The sequence below is a fragment of the Anguilla anguilla genome, chromosome 17 (genome assembly GCF_013347855.1).
Source record: "Anguilla anguilla isolate fAngAng1 chromosome 17, fAngAng1.pri, whole genome shotgun sequence".
Lineage (NCBI taxonomy): Eukaryota > Metazoa > Chordata > Actinopteri > Anguilliformes > Anguillidae > Anguilla > Anguilla anguilla.
The window spans coordinates 26907970-26925564 of record NC_049217.1 but is presented as its reverse complement, the minus strand read 5'-3'; the positions used below and the strand labels follow the sequence as shown (position 1 = coordinate 26925564).

At 53.4% G+C, this 17595-nt stretch overlaps 1 protein-coding gene across 1 annotated transcript; it reads right to left on the bottom strand.

Annotated features, from left to right (window-relative positions):
* Nucleotides 1–1994: 1994 nt before the first annotated feature.
* On the bottom strand, nt 1995–17591 carry LOC118217167 (neurogenic locus notch homolog protein 3-like; the record flags this gene model as incomplete). The annotated part of the gene is made up of 12 exons (XM_035398989.1): nt 1995–6567; nt 7738–7835; nt 8405–8552; nt 9814–10118; nt 10541–10709; nt 11876–11966; nt 13020–13248; nt 14320–14468; nt 14600–14926; nt 15836–16356; nt 16826–16938; nt 17516–17591. Coding segments are annotated over 12 exons (3657 nt in total), but the record flags the coding sequence as incomplete, so codon positions are not given.
* Between the last annotated feature and the right edge of the window lie 4 nt (nt 17592–17595).

The window sequence follows — 17595 nt, the reverse complement described above, 5'->3', positions numbered from 1 at the left end:
GTGGGAGATATTTACGTAGCCTATGCTTGACAAAGCTATTACTGTAATTGCAGTTAAACAAGGACACGACTGAATTGGCCTATAGTTTATGTACCCCAGAAGTCTGGGTGAACTACGTCAATTTCAAGCTGCCCCATGTCTTTGTAGAATAAGCCGTTACAAAATGCAAAAAATAAACATTAGGCCTACAGGCAGTGAGCTTGAACTTTACACTAGGAAATCTTACTCTAATAATGTTGTTGTTATAGTAGTAGTAGTAAATAATAATAATACAACAACATGATGCCATTGCTATAAATTATTTACAATTTGGTTTATGATATATATATATATATATGTGTGTGTGTGTGTGTGTGTGTAAAATAATTTTGCATTCTGTACATTTTAGTTGTGTGCCGTTTCTTTTATGCTATGTATTGTATACCGGCCTACATTGCCAACATTATTTGCAAATTCTTGTGTGTTTATTTAGTCTTTCTTCAGTCAGGACAAATCCACTAGGTCACATTTCCTGGTACAAGATGTGAATTTTGTCAATAAAGGTGGTTCCCTATCGATCAAACTTTCATTTATCAAATGATGCATTTATGTCACCAAATGGTCGCATCCCCACTTCATGTAGGTTACTTTGTATGCCTGCCCCCTCACAAGAATATCACTATGGAGTTGTCTTCCGTGTTTTATTGTATCGGTGAACATAATTGGGGGGGAGGGGGGGCATATTGTCCATATCCATATAGAAACTTTCCAAATTCTTTAGCGAGGATGCCCATTTTAAATACTACCGAAGTAAATCAACTCATCGCCGCCTGAACATGGTTCTCCGGCAGTGATTGAGATCACAAGCAATCGAGACGAAATCTAAACAATTTGTAGCCTGTAACGTGCCACACGATTTTAAAATGACAGAGGTCTCACGATTTAGCTTCGTGTTAGCATTTTTAGCATCTGTCAAATTCTGGGGCGACATAGCTCAGGAGGTAAGACCGATTGTCTGGCAGTCGGAGGGTTGCCGGTTCAAACCCCGCCCTGGGCGTGTCGAAGTGTCCTTGAGCAAAAAACACCTAACCCCTAACCCCTAACCACTCTGGCGAATGAGAGGCATCAATTGTAAAGCGCTTTGGATAAAAGCGCTATATAAATGCAGTCCATTCACCAGTCCACCCGGGATCCCGCCTACAATAAAACTGAGAAACTTTCGCACGCCTTTCCTCTGGTCAGAACAGACATTTTCTGCGAAAGACACTCCAGCTCTGAGATTGCCAGTGCATCATGGACTTTCCCAAGAACTGAAACAAGAAACACCCCCAGTGCATTATGGGGAAAATGCCTTTCATAGTGCAGTGGTCTCCTAATGGGCATATCCAGGAGGAAGACTAGTTATGGAAGCACAGCACTTGCTTATGAAACCCTACATGCCAGCCAGATCCCTCCGTTCTGCTACCTCAGGACGCCTAGCACCTCCCCCTCTTCGCACCTGCACTTCCAGAACACGTCTCCTGTCTGTTCTGGCCCCACGATGGTGGAATGACCTCCCTGTGGAGGTCAGAACAGCTGAGACACTGACCCATTTCAAACGACGACTGAAGACTCACCTCTTCAGGCTGCACCTCTCCCCATCCCTCCCTACCCCCCTGTAAATGACTGTAAGCTTAGGGTTGTAACTAGGCAGCTGTTTCGTAGGTGACTTAGGTGCATTAACTGTCTTAACTACTGCTTGTATTTTTTTTCCATAGACTGAGTTGTTGCCGTTCTCGTTGTGTTAGTGTTAATCAGTTTAACCTTCAGGGTCCAAGTTTAACTATGCGGTCGTTCCCTGCACTTGGACCGGTACTTCTCTCTAGGGGTTTCAACACACTTGTTCCTGGTTATGGTTGTACACTTTGTTGTACGTCGCTCTGGATAAGAGCGTCTGCCAAATGCCTGTAGTGTAATGTAATGTAATGAAACGCACGGGGACACACGCACGTCTAAACAACTTTAACACACAGGAATGTAGTCACCTACATATTTTATTAGCAGTAACTTATTTTACAGCTTGTCTGTTTCATACAAACATTGTGGAACGGTATTTCTGTACAATGATTTCAAACTACTTTTAAACAAGTACAAGAATTAATAATAAATGATAGAAAAAATAATCTATGGTTGTTTCTAATGATACAAGACCAATGCAACGTCAGTCACATCCTCAACTTCACAATAATGCTAATAGGAAGTACACATTTTTTTATTTCTCATTTTTAGTAAATAATCATTTTAGAAACATAAGACTTCGGTAGCTAGTATATCTACTTCAGACGAACATATTTACAATCAGAAGCTGGAAATGGTGAAATGTACACAGGCTGTAGTGTGTGAGAACTTATGTATGAATCATACGGAGTGGGTGTGTCTTCGATGCGTCTGACTGCTGAGCAGTGGTTCCCACCCAAATTAAGTGAACTCACCCAGACCAGAGGGCTGGATCTACAGAGTCCAACTGGTCAATTCTGTGTCCTGTGCCTGAATGTGACCGGCCCGGTTCTGTGCCATGTTACAGCATTGGAGCTAGGAAATGGGTGAGGTGGGTGGGTCCATCCGTGGCAGTGCGTGCTGGGAAATGGAGGCAGTGGGCATATTGCTGCTCTTGTTCTCCCAAGTTTAAAAAAAAAAAAAAGTCTCTCCCTGTCTCCTGGAGCCCCCTCGCTGCCTAGCAACCGGGCGACCGGGAGACTCCGCGGGAACGACGCCAGAAAACGGGCGGCACTGCATGGCAGCGTTTGCTCCGCCCACACATTATGACATCATCACCGACCGTCGTCTCCGCGACCGGTGGGCGTGGGGGGTGTGCTACAGATGCAGGCACGTGCGCTGCACGCCTATAAAAACCACCTCTCTTAAGAGTGACGGGGCCAGAGCACCCCCGACACACCCACCGGGGCCCTAACCACGACGGGCCCGGGGCTCGCGGCCAGGAGCTGGGTGAACGTCACCGAAACTCTGACCACGCGGTCCTGGAGACAGGGCAGGGACTGGCACAGGCAAAAAGAGTTGTGTTTGTGTGCCACTGAGAGTTTGCTGGACAGAGAGTGAGCATGAGCTTATTTCTGTTAGTGGGCTACAGGGAAAATGTGTGTGTGTGTGTGTGTGTGTGTGTGTGTGTGTGTGTGTACATATGTGTGTTGACATGGACACAAGGTATGTACAAAATCTCAGACGTCCCTGATAATAAAAAATAATAAAAATTTGGGCCCTTTTTTATGACTTTATGTAGCAGTAGTCCCAAAAAAATGTGTGTGTGTGTGCGTGCATGCTTGTGTGCGTGTGTGTGTGTGTGTGCGTGTGTGTTTCCAGCTACATCATTACACTACAGCGCAACACTGAGGAACTGGCAAGTGTCTGGAATGTCTGTGTGTGACTGATAGGAAGCAGCAGCCAATCAACATAGCTTAGTCCACCACGGCATCAATCGGCAGGTTACCGTGGTTTCAGTTTCAATCGAAAATAAACAAAATCACAAGTGACGGGCAGTGACAGCTAGCGGTAGTACAGGTAAAACCAAACATTTACACTGATACAAAAAAAGAAACAAAAAAAAAAAAGAAAAACCCCACAGCCAAGAACAAACGTTCTGCTGTGACACCAGCTCCTACACAACCTCCCTGACCCTCCTCCTGCACGGGGGGGAAGTTTCCCCCCTGTGGTCCACCCAGCCGGGTGTACGCAGGGAGAGAGTCGCCAGTTTGGTGAATACTGAGTGTGGGCTCTTGTGATGGAGAACTCGCAATTAACATTTTTCTTTATGCCCATTTCATTGAAAAAAGAAAAGAAAAAAAATATATAATGGTTTAGTTTATTACACAATACTGGCCAAAATTCTGTGAAAAAAAAAAAAAAAAAATTGAGCCAGCAGGATCACTAAAGCACAGTTGGAATGTCTCACTGTCGCCCCCTGCTGCATGTCCCTGGAAGTGCTTGGGAAAGGCCTTTTCTGGCACTCGGGCATGGAATGTGTGGGCTTGCTCTAAAAGAACAGTAATTCTGTGCTGTTTGGCCAGCCACTGTGGAAGCTTATTTGCTCATGATACCGATTCCTCCCTTTTTCTGTTTGTCTGGCCTGAATAAATAAAATCAGTTAAAGACGACACTAAAACTGTGCCTCTCTCTCTCAAAGAGCCAAGCGATGCAAAAACAATTTTTTAAAACTTTTTTTTTTTTTTTTCGATGGAGCTGCAATGAGTGACTACTCCTGTGGCATCCATCAGATCGTCCCCTGGGGAACTCGGAATAGAGTATGCACTGTAATGGACCAATCAGAGCAAAGGGTGCACTCTGTTGGCCAATGGGAGCAGAGGATATGAGGGCAGCGAAAGACTGCCGGTCAACATTACTCGTCCAGGGGCCGACTGGCAATGCTCAGCAACGCTAGTAGTGTTGAGCTAGTCTCAACACTCTTGTGCTCATAACAGCTGATTCCATTCTAACACTGAAACCCCCTGGGAGTGGGAGGGTGTGGTCAAGAGTTAACCAATCCAAAAGCTAGTGGATATGGCCAATAGGATCAGAGCACGTCGCCTTTTGCGCCGTGCTATAACCACACTAAAAGCACACTGATCTCTGATTGGCCGCGATGCTTCAAGTAATGACCGAACCTGGGCCAATCAGGGGTGAGGGTGCACAGTGTTGCTATGGTCGGTATTGGAGGAGAGAGGGTGGAGATGCTATGAAAGCTGTAGTCGGGAACACACAATAAATACATCCAAAAATGGCCGATCTCTTTCCGTAGGTTTGCCATTATGCTCTTCTACTTTTTAAAGTTTGTTAGTGTTAGGAGGGCGTCCCCCCAGTCTTTGAAATTAAAGACTTAGTTTTTTTTTTTCTTCTTTATTATAAAAAAGTCATACTTCATTAAATCGTCTTCTCTTTTTAAGACAACAAACATTTTCCCTTTACCGTTTTTGTCTGACCGGTGCCTTGCACAGAAGACAAGCGCGCGGTGGAATTTCAGAGTCAATCCCGATCCAAATGAACCGTTGGAAAGGAGAGGAGGGGGTTAATACAGGATAGCTCCTCCCACAGAGGGGCTTCTTCTCTTTTCTTCACTGGGGGGTGGGGAAGGGGGGCGGGATGGGGATAAGGGGGCGCGTGGGGTCTTCACGCGAACACCTGCATCTTGCCGTTGGACTCCTGGGTGTGGGGTATCTGGGTTTGGGCGGCGGCAGCGTTGGCTGGGCTGGGGGTGGAGTCTGACCAGTCAGACACGCACTGAGGGGAGGGGCTGGACCAGGGCTCGGGGGACTCTGGGGAGGGGGTAAGGTAGGGGTGCTCATTGGGCAGGTGGATGTAGTGTTTGGGGGTGGTGTCCAGGGTGGTGTAGCTACGCTGGGAGGGCGGGGTGGGGTAGTCCTCCAGACCGGCACTGCTGCTGCTGGGAGCCTGGGGGGGCGGGGCCTGCAGGGGCTGCGGGGGAGGGGCCTGTGCCTGGCTGGGCTGGGGAGGAGGAGCCTGCTGCTTGAAGAAGGTGGGCGGAGGCGGGGCCTGCTGGGGGGTGGGAGGGGTGGAGCGGCCCAGGGGGGCCATGGCGCGGCCGTGGAGCTGCTGCTGCTGCTGCTGCTGCTCGGAGATGGAGGGCAGCTGGGAGGGGCTGAGGGACTGGGGCGCGGAGATGGGCGTGGGCTGCAGCAGGGGCTGCTGGGAGCTGTGGAACAGCTGCTGCTGGAGGAGGCTGTGCTGCTGCTGCTGCAGGGCGGGGCTCTGCGGGTGCAGGGCGGGGCTCTGGCTGATGGAGCGCACCAGGCCTATGACCTGCGGGCCGCACTGCGAGGCGGGGGGCATGCGGTGCCAGTCGAAGGGCACGCTCACCGGGTTCACCATGCCCAGGCTCAGCCCCAGCTGCCCCGCGTTCAGGACGTAGCCCGGCGGGGCGCCGCCCACCCCCACCCCGGGCCCCGCCCCCGGCGTCATGGGGGCGTGGCCCTGCAGGGCCTGGCCCATGGGGAGCCCCGCCTCGCCCAGGTCGCCCAGCTGCGCCAGGGAGACGGCGAAGGGCCCGCCGCCGTCCAGCACGCCGCGCACCATGGGCGTGGCCGGCACGGAGAGGGAGGGGTGGAAGAGGCCCGGCGAGGGCAGGGCCGGGGAGGCGGGGTTGGTGATGTAGCCGGCGTTGCTGGCGCCGCCGCGCGGCGAGTCCAGCGAGTCGACGGGGGACAGCGTGACCGAGCTCTCCAGCAGCGAGCTCTGCATGTCCAGCGTCAGCTTCCTGCTGCGGCACTTGGCCGCCGCCTCCTTCGGCCCCGCCCCGTGCAGCCCGGCCACGCCCCCCTTGGCGCCGGCCCGCCGGCTCTTCTTGCCGCCCTGCGGCGGCTGCTTGAGGCCGTGCATGAAGGCGCCCGGCGGGCACAGCAGCGGGGACAGGGCGTGGTGCTCCAGCAGCTGCACGATGTCATGGTGCATGCGCTCCTGCGCAATGTCGCGCGGCAGCCGGTCCATGTGGTCCGTGATCTCGCGGTTGGCGAAGTGGCTCAGGAGCACCCGCACCGCCTCGCAGCTGCCCTCCCGGGCGGCCAGGAACAGCGGCGTCTCCTCCTGAGAGAGGGGGGAAGGGAGAGAGAGAGGGGGGGGAGTGGGGAGAGAGGGGGGAGAGGGGGGGAGAGAGGGAGGGAGGGGAAAGAGAGAGAGAGAGAGAGAGAGGGAGGGAGAGGGAGGGAGGGAGGGGGAGGGAGAGGGAGGGCGGGGGAGGGAGGGAGGGAGGGAGGGAGGGAGAGGGAGGGAGGGAGGGAGAGGGAGAGGGAGGGAGGGGGGGAGTGGGGAGAGAGGGAGAGAGAGAGGGGAGAGAGGGAGGGAGTGAGGGAGAGAGAGAAAGAGAGAGCGAGAGAGTGGAGGGAGAGAGAGAAAGACAGAGACAGTTAGTGGAGTTTGGCAGTATTTACTCTATGCTTGCCAAAGGAGGCTGATTTGCATTTCACTGAATGTAAAGAGCGGGTTAGGGTTAGGGTTAGGGTTAGGGTTAGGGTTAGGGTTAGGGTTCGGGTTCGGGTTCGGGTTAGGGTTAGGGTTAGGGTTCGGGTTAGGGTTAGCGCCCGGCGGTGGTGTGAGTAACCAATCCGGTAGGACTGCGAGGAACGAGCGTACTGCGCATGGGCACACACACTGCGCATGGGCACACACACTGCGCATGGGCACACACACTGAGCATGGGCACACACACTGCGCATGGGCACACACACAGAGCATGGGCACACACACTCAGCATGGGCACACACACAGAGCATGGGCACACACACAGAGCATGGGCACACACACTGAGCATGGGCACACACACTGAGCATGGGCACACACACAGAGCATGGGCACACACACTGAGCATGGGCACACACACAGAGCATGGGCACACACACTGAGCATGGGCACACACACTGCGCATGGGCACACACACTCAGCATGGGCACACACACTGAGCATGGGCACACACACAGAGCATGGGCACACGTCACTGCCTTTCCAGAGGGGATGCAGTTCAGCCAAGAGTAAGAACGGATGAGATGAGAGAGGCATGCGATAAGGGCAAAAGGAGAGGGATGAGAGGAGAGAGGGATGCGAGAAGGGCAAAAGGAGAGGGATGAGAGGAGAGAGGGATGCGAGAAGGGCAAAAGGAGAGGGATGAGAGGAGAGAGGGATGCGAGAAGGGCAAAAGGAGAGGGATGAGAGGAGAGAGGGATGAGCAGAAAGAGGAATGAGGTGGTGTTCTCCCGGTACCTTCAGGTCCTGCATGTCCTTGTTGGCTCCATTCTTCAGCAGAGCGACCGTCGCCTCCACGTTGTTCACCGCTGCGGCCCAGTGCAGAGCAGATTTGCCTGCAAAGCAAGTGCGTACGACCGTGACTCAACCATACAGACTGAGCCTGACCGTGACTCATTCATTGAGACTGAGCCTGACCGTGACTCAGTCATTCAGACTGAGCCTGACTGTGACTCAACCATACGGACTGAGCATGACCGTGACTCATTCATTGAGACTGAGCCTGACCGTGACTCAGTCATTCAGACTGAGCCTGACTGTGACTCAACCATATGTACTGAGCCTGACCGTGACTCAACCACACGGACTGAGCCTGACCGTGACTCAGTCATTCAGACTGAGCCTGACCGTGACTCAACCACACGGACTGAGCCTGACCGTGACTCAACCATACGGACTGAGCCTGACTGTGACTCAATCACATGGACTGGGCATGACTAAGACTCAACCGTACAGACTGGGCATGACTAAGACTCAATCGTACGGACTGGGCATGACTAAGACTCAATCGTACGGACTGAGCCTGACTGTGACTCAATCGTACGGACTGAGCCTGACTGTGACTCAACTGTACAGAATGTGCTCCATCTTACACACACACACACACACACACACACACACTCACCCAGCTCGTCCACGGCATTGACGTCAGCGTGGCAGGTGATCAGCTCCTCCACCATGCCCTCCACAGCCAGCCGAGCAGCCAGGATCAGCGCGGTCGACCCGTCGTACATCCGCGAGTCCAGGTCTGTGGCGCGCGTGCGGATCAGGATCTGTGTGCAGAGAGAGAGAGTCAGTGCTCAGAGACAGAGTCAGTGCTCAGAGAGAGAGAGTCAGTGCTCAGAGAGAGAGAGTCAGTGCTCAGAGAGAGAGTCAGTGCTCAGAGAGAGAGAGTCAGTGCTCAGAGAGAGAGAGTCAGTGCTCAGAGAGAGAGAGTCAGTGCTCAGAGACAGAGTCAGTGCTCAGAGAGAGAGAGTCAGTGCTCAGAGAGAGAGAGTCAGTGCTCAGAGAGAGAGTCAGTGCTCAGAGAGTCAGTGCTCAGAATGAACCCGTCAGCATCTACCATTTCACGTGAGTGTTTGTGTGTTCCAGCTTTGTGTGTGTACTGTGTGTAAATAGGGTACACATGTATACCGATTATGGTATATATGTGTATATAGTGTCTATTGTAAGTACAGTGTTTAGTGTATAGTTTGAATAGTATGGTGTGCATAGTTTTTGTGTTCCATGTATAGTGTGAATAGTATGTGTGTATAGTTTCTGTGAGTGGTGTATAGTATGTATAGTATGTGTGTATAGTTTCTGTGTGTGGTGTATAGTGTGTATAGTATGTGTGTAGTTTCTGTGTGTGGTGTATAGTGTGTATAGTATGTGTGTATAGTTTCTGTGTGTGGTGTATAGTGTGTATAGTATGTGTGTAGTTTCTGTGTGTGGTGTATAGTATGTGTGTATAGTGTCTGTGTGTGGTGTATAGTGTGTATAGTTTATGTGTGTATAGTTTCTGAGTGGTGTATAGTGTGTATAGTATGTGAGTATAGTTTCTGTGAGTGGTGTATAGTGTGTATAGTTTCTGTGTGTGGTGTATAGTATGTGTGTATAGTGTCTGTGTGTGGTGTATAGTGTGTATAGTTTATGTGTGTATAGTTTCTGAGTGGTGTATAGTGTGTATAGTATGTGTGTATAGTGTCTGTGTGTGGTGTATAGTGTGTATAGTTTATGTGTGTATAGTTTCTGAGTGGTGCATAGTGTGTATAGGATGTGTGTATAGTTTCTGTGAGTGGTGTATAGTATGTATAGTATGTGTGTAGTTTCTGTGTGTGGTGTATAGTGTGTATAGTTTGTGTGTATAGTTTCTGAGTGGTGTATAGTATGTGTGTATAGTTTCTGTGAGTGGTGTATAGTGTGTATAGTTTCTGTGAGTGGTGTATAGTGTGTATAGTTTATGTGAGTATAGTTTCTGTGAGTGGTGTATAGTGTGTTTATAGTATGTGTGTATAGTTTCTGTGAGTGGTGTATAGTGCACTGTGCGTTTACCTGGAAGACGCCCTGCGCGTCAGCAGCCACAGCAGCGTGCAGAGGGGTGCGGCCGGTGTTGTCCTGGGCGTTGGCGTCCGCCCCGGCGTCCAGCAGCCTCTTGGCGGCGTCGGCGCGGGCGTAGCGGGCGGCCAGGTGCAGGGGGGTCTCGCCCGTGCGGTCGGTCTGCGCGCTCAGCGACGCCCCCTGGTAGATCAGGTCGGAGATGATGTTGGCGGACGACTCCTCGGGGTCCTCCTCCTCCGGGATGTCTGACTCCAGCCCGCCCCCGCAGAACGACGCCAGCATCAGAGGAGTGAATCCGTCTGCAACGGGGGGGGGGGTGGGGGGGCGGGGGGGACAAACAGGCCGCAAAAAAACGTCACTGCCCCGTCCACGGACACTGGGTATCGCCCGACGTTACCACAGGACCAAACATGACGCCCCAGAGGTGCAGTGAACTACACCAACTGTTTCGGTCAAACTTTAGAACAGAATTTGCTGAACGATTCAAACAATTCATTATTCATCATTCATTAAATAGCAAATTAATTCATTAAATAGCAAATAGCCTTATACTGTGCCGCGAAACAAATACAGTTTACTAGCAAACTGTCGCTACGTTTAGCCTATTGGTACCCCCACAGCACTAAGCTTGATAGCAGGAGAGCACATTGGGGGATTACAGTCAGCGCGATGCTGCGTGGCAGAACGTAGCTCATGATCGAGCGACAGTGATTCCGCCCACCTGGCCCCCGGACGTTGACGTCCATGCAGTCGCTGTCGAACTCCCCCTGGGGGGGCGTGAGGGCCATGGAGGGGGGCACGCGGATGTCTGCGGCGGCCAGGTGGTGCTGCGTCCACTGCCTGCAGTCCACTGCGTCCTCGCTGTCCGACATCGCGCTGGGCTCCTCCACCTGTTAGAGCACGCACAGCGTTACACCTCCAGCTGTTACAGCACAGTTACACCTCCAGCTGTTACAGCACAGCTACACCACCAGCTGTTACAGCACAGTTACACCACCAGCTGTTACAGCACAGTTACACCTCCACCTGTTACAGCACAGTTACACCTCCAGCTGTTACAGCACACAGTGTTACAACACCAGCTGTTACAGCACAGTTACACCTCCAGCTGTTACAGCACAGCTACACCTCCAGCTGTTACAGCACAGTTACACCACCAGCTGTTACAGCACAGTTACACCTCCAGCTGTTACAGCACACAGTGTTACAACACCAGCTGTTACAGCACAGTTACACCTCCAGCTGTTACAGCACACACAGCGTTACACCTCCAGCTGTTACAGCACAGTTGCACCACCAGCTGTTACAGCAGTTACACCACCAGCTGTTACAGCACAGTTACACCACCAGCTGTTACAGCACAGTTACACCTCCAGCTGTTTAGAGTACACACAGTTACACCTCCAGCTGTTACAGCACAGTTACACCACCAGCTGTTACAGCACAGTTACACCTCCAGCTGTTACAGAACAGTTACACCACCAGCTGTTGGAGCACAGTTACACCTCCAGCTGTTACAGCACAGTTACACCACCAGCTGTTAGAGCACAGTTACACCTCCAGCTGTTACAGCACAGTTACACCTCCAGCTGTTACAGCACAGTTACACCACCAGCTGTTACAGCACAGTTACACCTCCAGCTGTTACAGCACAGTTACACCACCAGCTGTTACAGCACAGTTACACCACCAGCTGTTACAGCACAGTTACACCTCCAGCTGTTACAGCACAGTTACACCCTCTACCACCTCATGCTGCCAACAGTTTTTTCAAAAACCCTCATTCCTTTCCACACATTCACATTAATAAACGAAGAGCTTTTTTATTTATGCGCCGAATGGTAATATTAGGTAAAGTTGTGGTGAAGTTCATATTGGCCGATTGTGCCAGTTACAATACTGCTGTTTATATTTTTCGCTTTTGCTATAATGAAAATAAAACTAACGTGTACTTCTCATCACTTAGCTCATCACAGAATTTGAAACGCAGAAAATGAAACGGCGATTTCGTCTCGTTATTCTGAGTGTATCTTGCGCAAAGCGTAGAGTAACTGGCCTTCAGTCTCTTGGCTTCGGGGCAGTCTGTGTCCAGCCACTGGTCGCTGTGGTCTCCCAGGAGAGACTCCTCCACCGTCTTCGGCATGTGCCTGCAGCAGGGGAAGGACAAACGGGTGCTTTAGCACAGCCCCCAGGCCACCAACTGCGCATCCGTGTGCATGTGAGTGTGTGCTGAATGTGTGTTTGTGTGTGCGTGAGTGTGTGCTGAATGTGTGTTTGTGTGCGCGTGAGTGTGTGCGTGAGTGTGTGTTTGTGTGTTCGTGAGTGTGTGCTGAATGTGTGTGTGTGTGCGTGAGTGTGTGCTGAATGTGTGTTTGTCTGTGCGTGAGTGTGTGTTTGTGTGCACGTGAGTGTGTGCGTGAGTGTGTGTTTGTGTGTGCGTGAGTGTGTGCTGAATGTGTGTGTGCGCGTGAGTGTGTGCTGAATGTGTGTTTGTGTGCGCGTGAGTGTGTGCTGAATGTGTGTTTGTGTGTGCGTGAGTGTGTGCTGAATGTGTGTTTGTCTGTGCGTGAGTGTGTGTTTGTGTGTGCGTCTGTGTGTGCTGAATGTGTGTTTGTGTGTGCGTGAGTGTGTGCTGAATGTGTGTTTGTGTGTGCGTGAGTGTGTGCTGAATGTGTGTTTGTGTGTGCGTGAGTGTGTGGTTGCTGAATGTGTGTGCGTGTGTGTGTGTGTGCGTGTGTGTGTGTGTGGTTGCCGAATGTGTGTGTGTGTGTGTGTGTGTGTGTGTGCGTGTGTGTGCGCGTGTGTGTGCGCGTGTGTGTGTGTGTGTGCGTGCGTGCTCTGTATCTGTGCTCTGACTCACTTCATGCCCAGCGCGTCCTGGCCCTGTGTGTGCGTGTGCGTGTGTGTGTGTGTGTGCGTGTGCGTGTGCGTGTGTGTGTGTGTGTGCGTGTGCGTGTGCGCGTGTGTGTGTGTGTGCTGTATCTGTGCTCTGACTCACTTCATGCCCAGCGCGTCCTGGCCCTGTGTGTGTGTGTGTGTGTGTGCGTGTGTGTGTGTGTGTGTGTGTGTGACTCACTTCATGCCCAGCGCGTCCTGGCCCTGTGTGTGTGTGTGTGTGTGTGTGCGTGCGTGCGTGCGTGTGTGTGTGTGTGTGTGTGCGTGTGCGTGCGTGCGTGCGCGTGTGCGTGTGTGTGACTCACTTCATGCCCAGCGCGTCCTGGCCCACGGGCTCCCTGCGGCTCTTGTTGCTGCTCGTCTCCTTCTTGAGGAAGAAGCCCTCGGGGAACCAGAGCGTGCTGTGCTCCCGCTTCCGCCGCGCGATCAGCATCCCCGCCCCCAGGATCACCAGCAGGAAGAGCCCGGCCACGCCCACCAGCAGCAGCTTGCCCCAGTCCGGCACGTCTGTACTGCCGGGAGGGAGCACCTCGCCTGCGGGGAGGGGGGAGGGGAGGGAGGGAGGGGTGTGTAAGGAGGCTGTGGGACTTTATACAGCAGGTACGAGTATAATGTGCAGATACTCAGGGGTTACTCACTGCAGAGTGTAATGTGCAGATACTCAGGGGTTACTCACTGCAGAGTGTAATGTGGCAGATACTCAGGGGTTACTCACTGCAGTGTGTAATGTGGCAGATACTCAGGGGTTACTCAGTGCAGAGTGTAATGTGGCAGATACTCAGGGGTTACTCACTGCAGAGTGTAATGTGCAGATACTCAGGGGTTACTCAGTGCAGAGTGTAATGTGCAGATACTCAGGGGTTACTCACTGCAGTGTGTAATGTGCAGATACTCAGGGGTTACTCAGTGCAGAGTGTAATGTGGGAGATACTCAGGGGTTACTCAGTGCAGTGTGTAATGTGGCAGACATTGAGTAGGTACTCAGTGCAGTGTGTAATGTGGCAGACATTGAGTAGGTACTCAGTGCAGAGTGTAATGTGGCAGACGTTGAGTAGGTACTCACTGCAGTGTGTAATGTGGGAGATACTCAGGGGTTACTCACTGCAGAGTGTAATGTGGCAGACATTGAGTAGGTACTCAGTGCAGAGTGTAATGTGGCAGACGTTGAGTAGGTACTCAGTGCAGAGTGTAATGTGGCAGACATTGAGTAGGTACTCAGTGCAGAGTGTAATATGCAGATACTCAGGAGTTACTCAGTGCAGAGTGTAATGTGGCAGACGTTGAGCAGGTACTCAGTGCAGAGTGTAATATGCAGATACTCAGGAGTTACTCAGTGCAGAGTGTAATGTGGCAGACGTTGAGCAGGTACTCAGTGCAGAGTGTAATGTGGGAGATACTCAGGGGTTACTCACTGCAGTGTGTAATATGCAGATACTCAGGGGTTACTCAGTGCAGTGTGTAATGTGGCAGACGTTGAGCAGGTACTCACTGCAGAGTGTAATATGCAGATACTCAGGAGTTACTCAGTGCAGAGTGTAATGTGGCAGACGTTGAGCAGGTACTCACTGCAGAGTGTAATGTGGCAGACGTTGAGCAGGTACTCACTGCGCACTTGTTTGATGGGGTAGGGGAAGCGCAGCATCTCGGTGGCGGACAGGGCGGCCAGGTACCCGGCGGCGGAGTCTGCGGAGGGGAAGCAGTCCTCCGAGTCCTGGGAGCAGAGCCGGTTGTCGATCTCCAGGTACACGATGGACCTGCGGGGGGGGGGGGGGGGGGGGGACGGATACAAGGTCTGAGCGCTGGGGTGGGGGGGGGCGTCTCGCCTCGACGGGCCACGCGACCCCCGTGACCCCCGTGACCCCGCGACCCCGGGCGGCGCACTCACCCGATGACCTCCGCCTGCGGGTGCAGCTCGCGGCGCGCGCGGGCCTCGGGCCGGGTGTAGGGCCGGATCATGGCGTCGCCGTTGTGGTCCAGGCGGAAGCGCAGGGTGGTGCGCAGGATGGAGCTGAGCTTCTGCAGGAAGGCGGGGCCGGTGCGAACCAGCTCCTCCGGCGGCAGCAGCACCACGATCACCAGCACGCCCTCCGCCAGGTCCTCCGGCACGCTGGCGGCGCAGTCCAGCCCGTCCCACCCGCACTCCTGCGTGTTGCAGCCCTGGTCGCAGCGCCCGTCCGCGTAGTGGTCCATGCAGTACTGCTCGTAGATGGGACTGCGGGGGGGGCGGGGGGGGGGGGGAGGAGGAGGGGAGCGGGACGGGACGGCCGTCAGCAGGCAGAACACTGCAGTGCGTAACGCCGTCACTAAATCTGCTCTCTCTAGCGCGCGGGATTATTTCCGGAAACAGCTCGTGTCGAAATATTTTTGGAAATGTGTCACAGAAAGCTAACCAATAGAAGAAATGAAGGTGGAGGAAAAGAAAGCTGGTGGAGGTGGGGGAGCGATGGAGAATGAGGGGAGGGAGGAGGAGGAGGAGGAGGAGGAGGGAACCCTTACTTGGAGGAGAGATGAAGTGTGAGGGGAGGCAGGAGGAAGAGGAGGAGGAGGGAGCCCTTACTTGGAGGAGAGATGGAGAGTGAGGGGAGGGAGGAGGAAGAGGAGGATGAGGGAGCCCTTACATGGAGGAGAGATGGAGAGTGAGGGGAGGGAGGAGGAGGAGGAGGAGGGAGCCCTTACATGGAGGAGAGGTGGAGAGTGAGGGGAGGGAGGAGGAAGAGGAGGAGGAGGAGGAGAAGGAGGGAACCCTTACATGGAGGAGAGATGGAGAGTGAGAGGAGGCAGAAGGAAGAGGAGGAGGAAGAGAAGGAGGGAACCCTTACATGGAGGAGAGATGGAGAGTGAGGGGAGGGAAGAGGAGGAGGAGGGAGACCTTACATGGAGGAGAGATGGAGAGTGAGGGGAGGCAGGAGGAGGAGGAAGAGAAGGAGAGAACCCTTACATGGAGGAGAGATGGAGAGTGAGGGGAGGCAGGAGGAAGAGGAGGAGGAGGAAGACCTTACATGGATGAGAGATGGAGAGTGAGGGGAGGGAGGAGGAAGAGGAGGAGGAGGAGGAGGAGGGAGCCCTTACATGGAGGAGAGATGGAGAGTGAGGGGAGGGAGGAGGAGGAGGGAGCCCTTACTTGCAGCTCTTCTCGCGGCTCTTGCAGTCGAAGTTGTCGTACAGGCACTGGGGCCTGTCGCAGGCCGGGTCGCACTGGCTGTTGTTGAAGACGCGCCAGCACTGCGGGTCGTCGCAGTGGGCCCAGGGGTTGAGCGTGAGCGAGCAGTCGCCCCCGTCCCAGCGGCAGGGGTACGTGTTGCACTCCTTGTCGCAGACGCCGTCGCCGGCCTTGCCGTGGCAGTCGGCGAGCGGGCAGGCGGGCTCCGCGGCCGCGCCCTGCTCGCAGCGCTTGCCGGACGTCCCGCCGGGGCACTGGCAGCGGAAGAAGGGGAAGACGGCCTCCTCGGTGCACACGCCGCCGTTTCGGCAGGGCTGGGCGGAGCAGCCCCCCCCGCTGCGCTGGTGGCAGTCGGGCCCGCCGAAGCCTGGGGCGCAGGTGCAGCGCGGGCCCCGCGCCGTCTGCAGGCAGCTCCCCCCGTTGTAGCAGGAAAGCTCCCGGCACGACAGCAGGCTCCGCTCACAGGTAGGCCCAGTGTACCCCTGTACATGTGAGCACAGAGTACAGGGGTTTGCGAATACGCACAGATAAGGAAGGGGTTTGTGAATACTCACAGATGGGGAAGGGGTTTGTGAATACACACAGATAGGGAAGGTGTTTGTGAATACTCTGACAGACAGGTCAGGGGTTTGTGAATACGCACAGACAGGGTAGGGGGTTGTGAATACTCTGACAGACAGGGCAGGAGTTTATGAATACGCACAGACAGGGCAGGGGTTTGTGAATACCCTCAGACAGACAGGGCAGGGCTTTGTGAATACTCTAACAGATAGGGCAGGGGTTTGTGAATACTCTGACAGACAGGTCAGGAGTTTATGAATACTCAAACAGATAGGGCAGGGCTTTGTGAATACTCAAACAGACAGGGCAGGGGTTTGTGAATACCCTCAGACAGACAGGGCAGGAGTTTATGAATACGCACAGACAGGGCAGGGCTTTGTGAATACTCACAGGCTGGCAGGTGCAGGTGTAGCCCTGGACGGTGCTGGGAGAGGCGGAGCAGGCACCTCCATTCAGGCAAGGCTGAGACTCACACACACTGAATCTGAACTGGCACCTTCGCCCTGCACATAAAACACAACAACAGTGAGTACCACACATTACCGCACACACACACACTCACATGCACACACACACCCTATCTAAATACCACATGCTCATGTATACTCCACACACACGCACACACACACCCTATCTAAATACCACACGTTCATAAATGCACACATATATACTCCACACACATACACACACACACACACACTGATACACACCCACACACACGCACCCACCCACACACACACACACACACACACACACACTGATACACACCCACACACACACACACACATACACACACACATACTCATACACACCCACACACACACGCGTGCGCGCACACACACACACACACATACACTCACACACACTCACACACACACACACACACACACACACACACATACTCATACACACCCACACACACGCGTGCGCGCACACACACACACATTCTCACCAGTGAAGCCGGGCTTGCAGACACACTGGTAGTCGTTGGGCAGCTGTATGCAGTCACACACATGTATACTCCACCCACACACTCACTCACACACACACACACACACACACACACTCTCACACTCTCACCAGTGAAGCCGGGCTTGCAGACACACTGGTAGTCGTTGGGCAGCTGTATGCAGTCTGAGCTGCTGCTGGGGTTGCAGGGG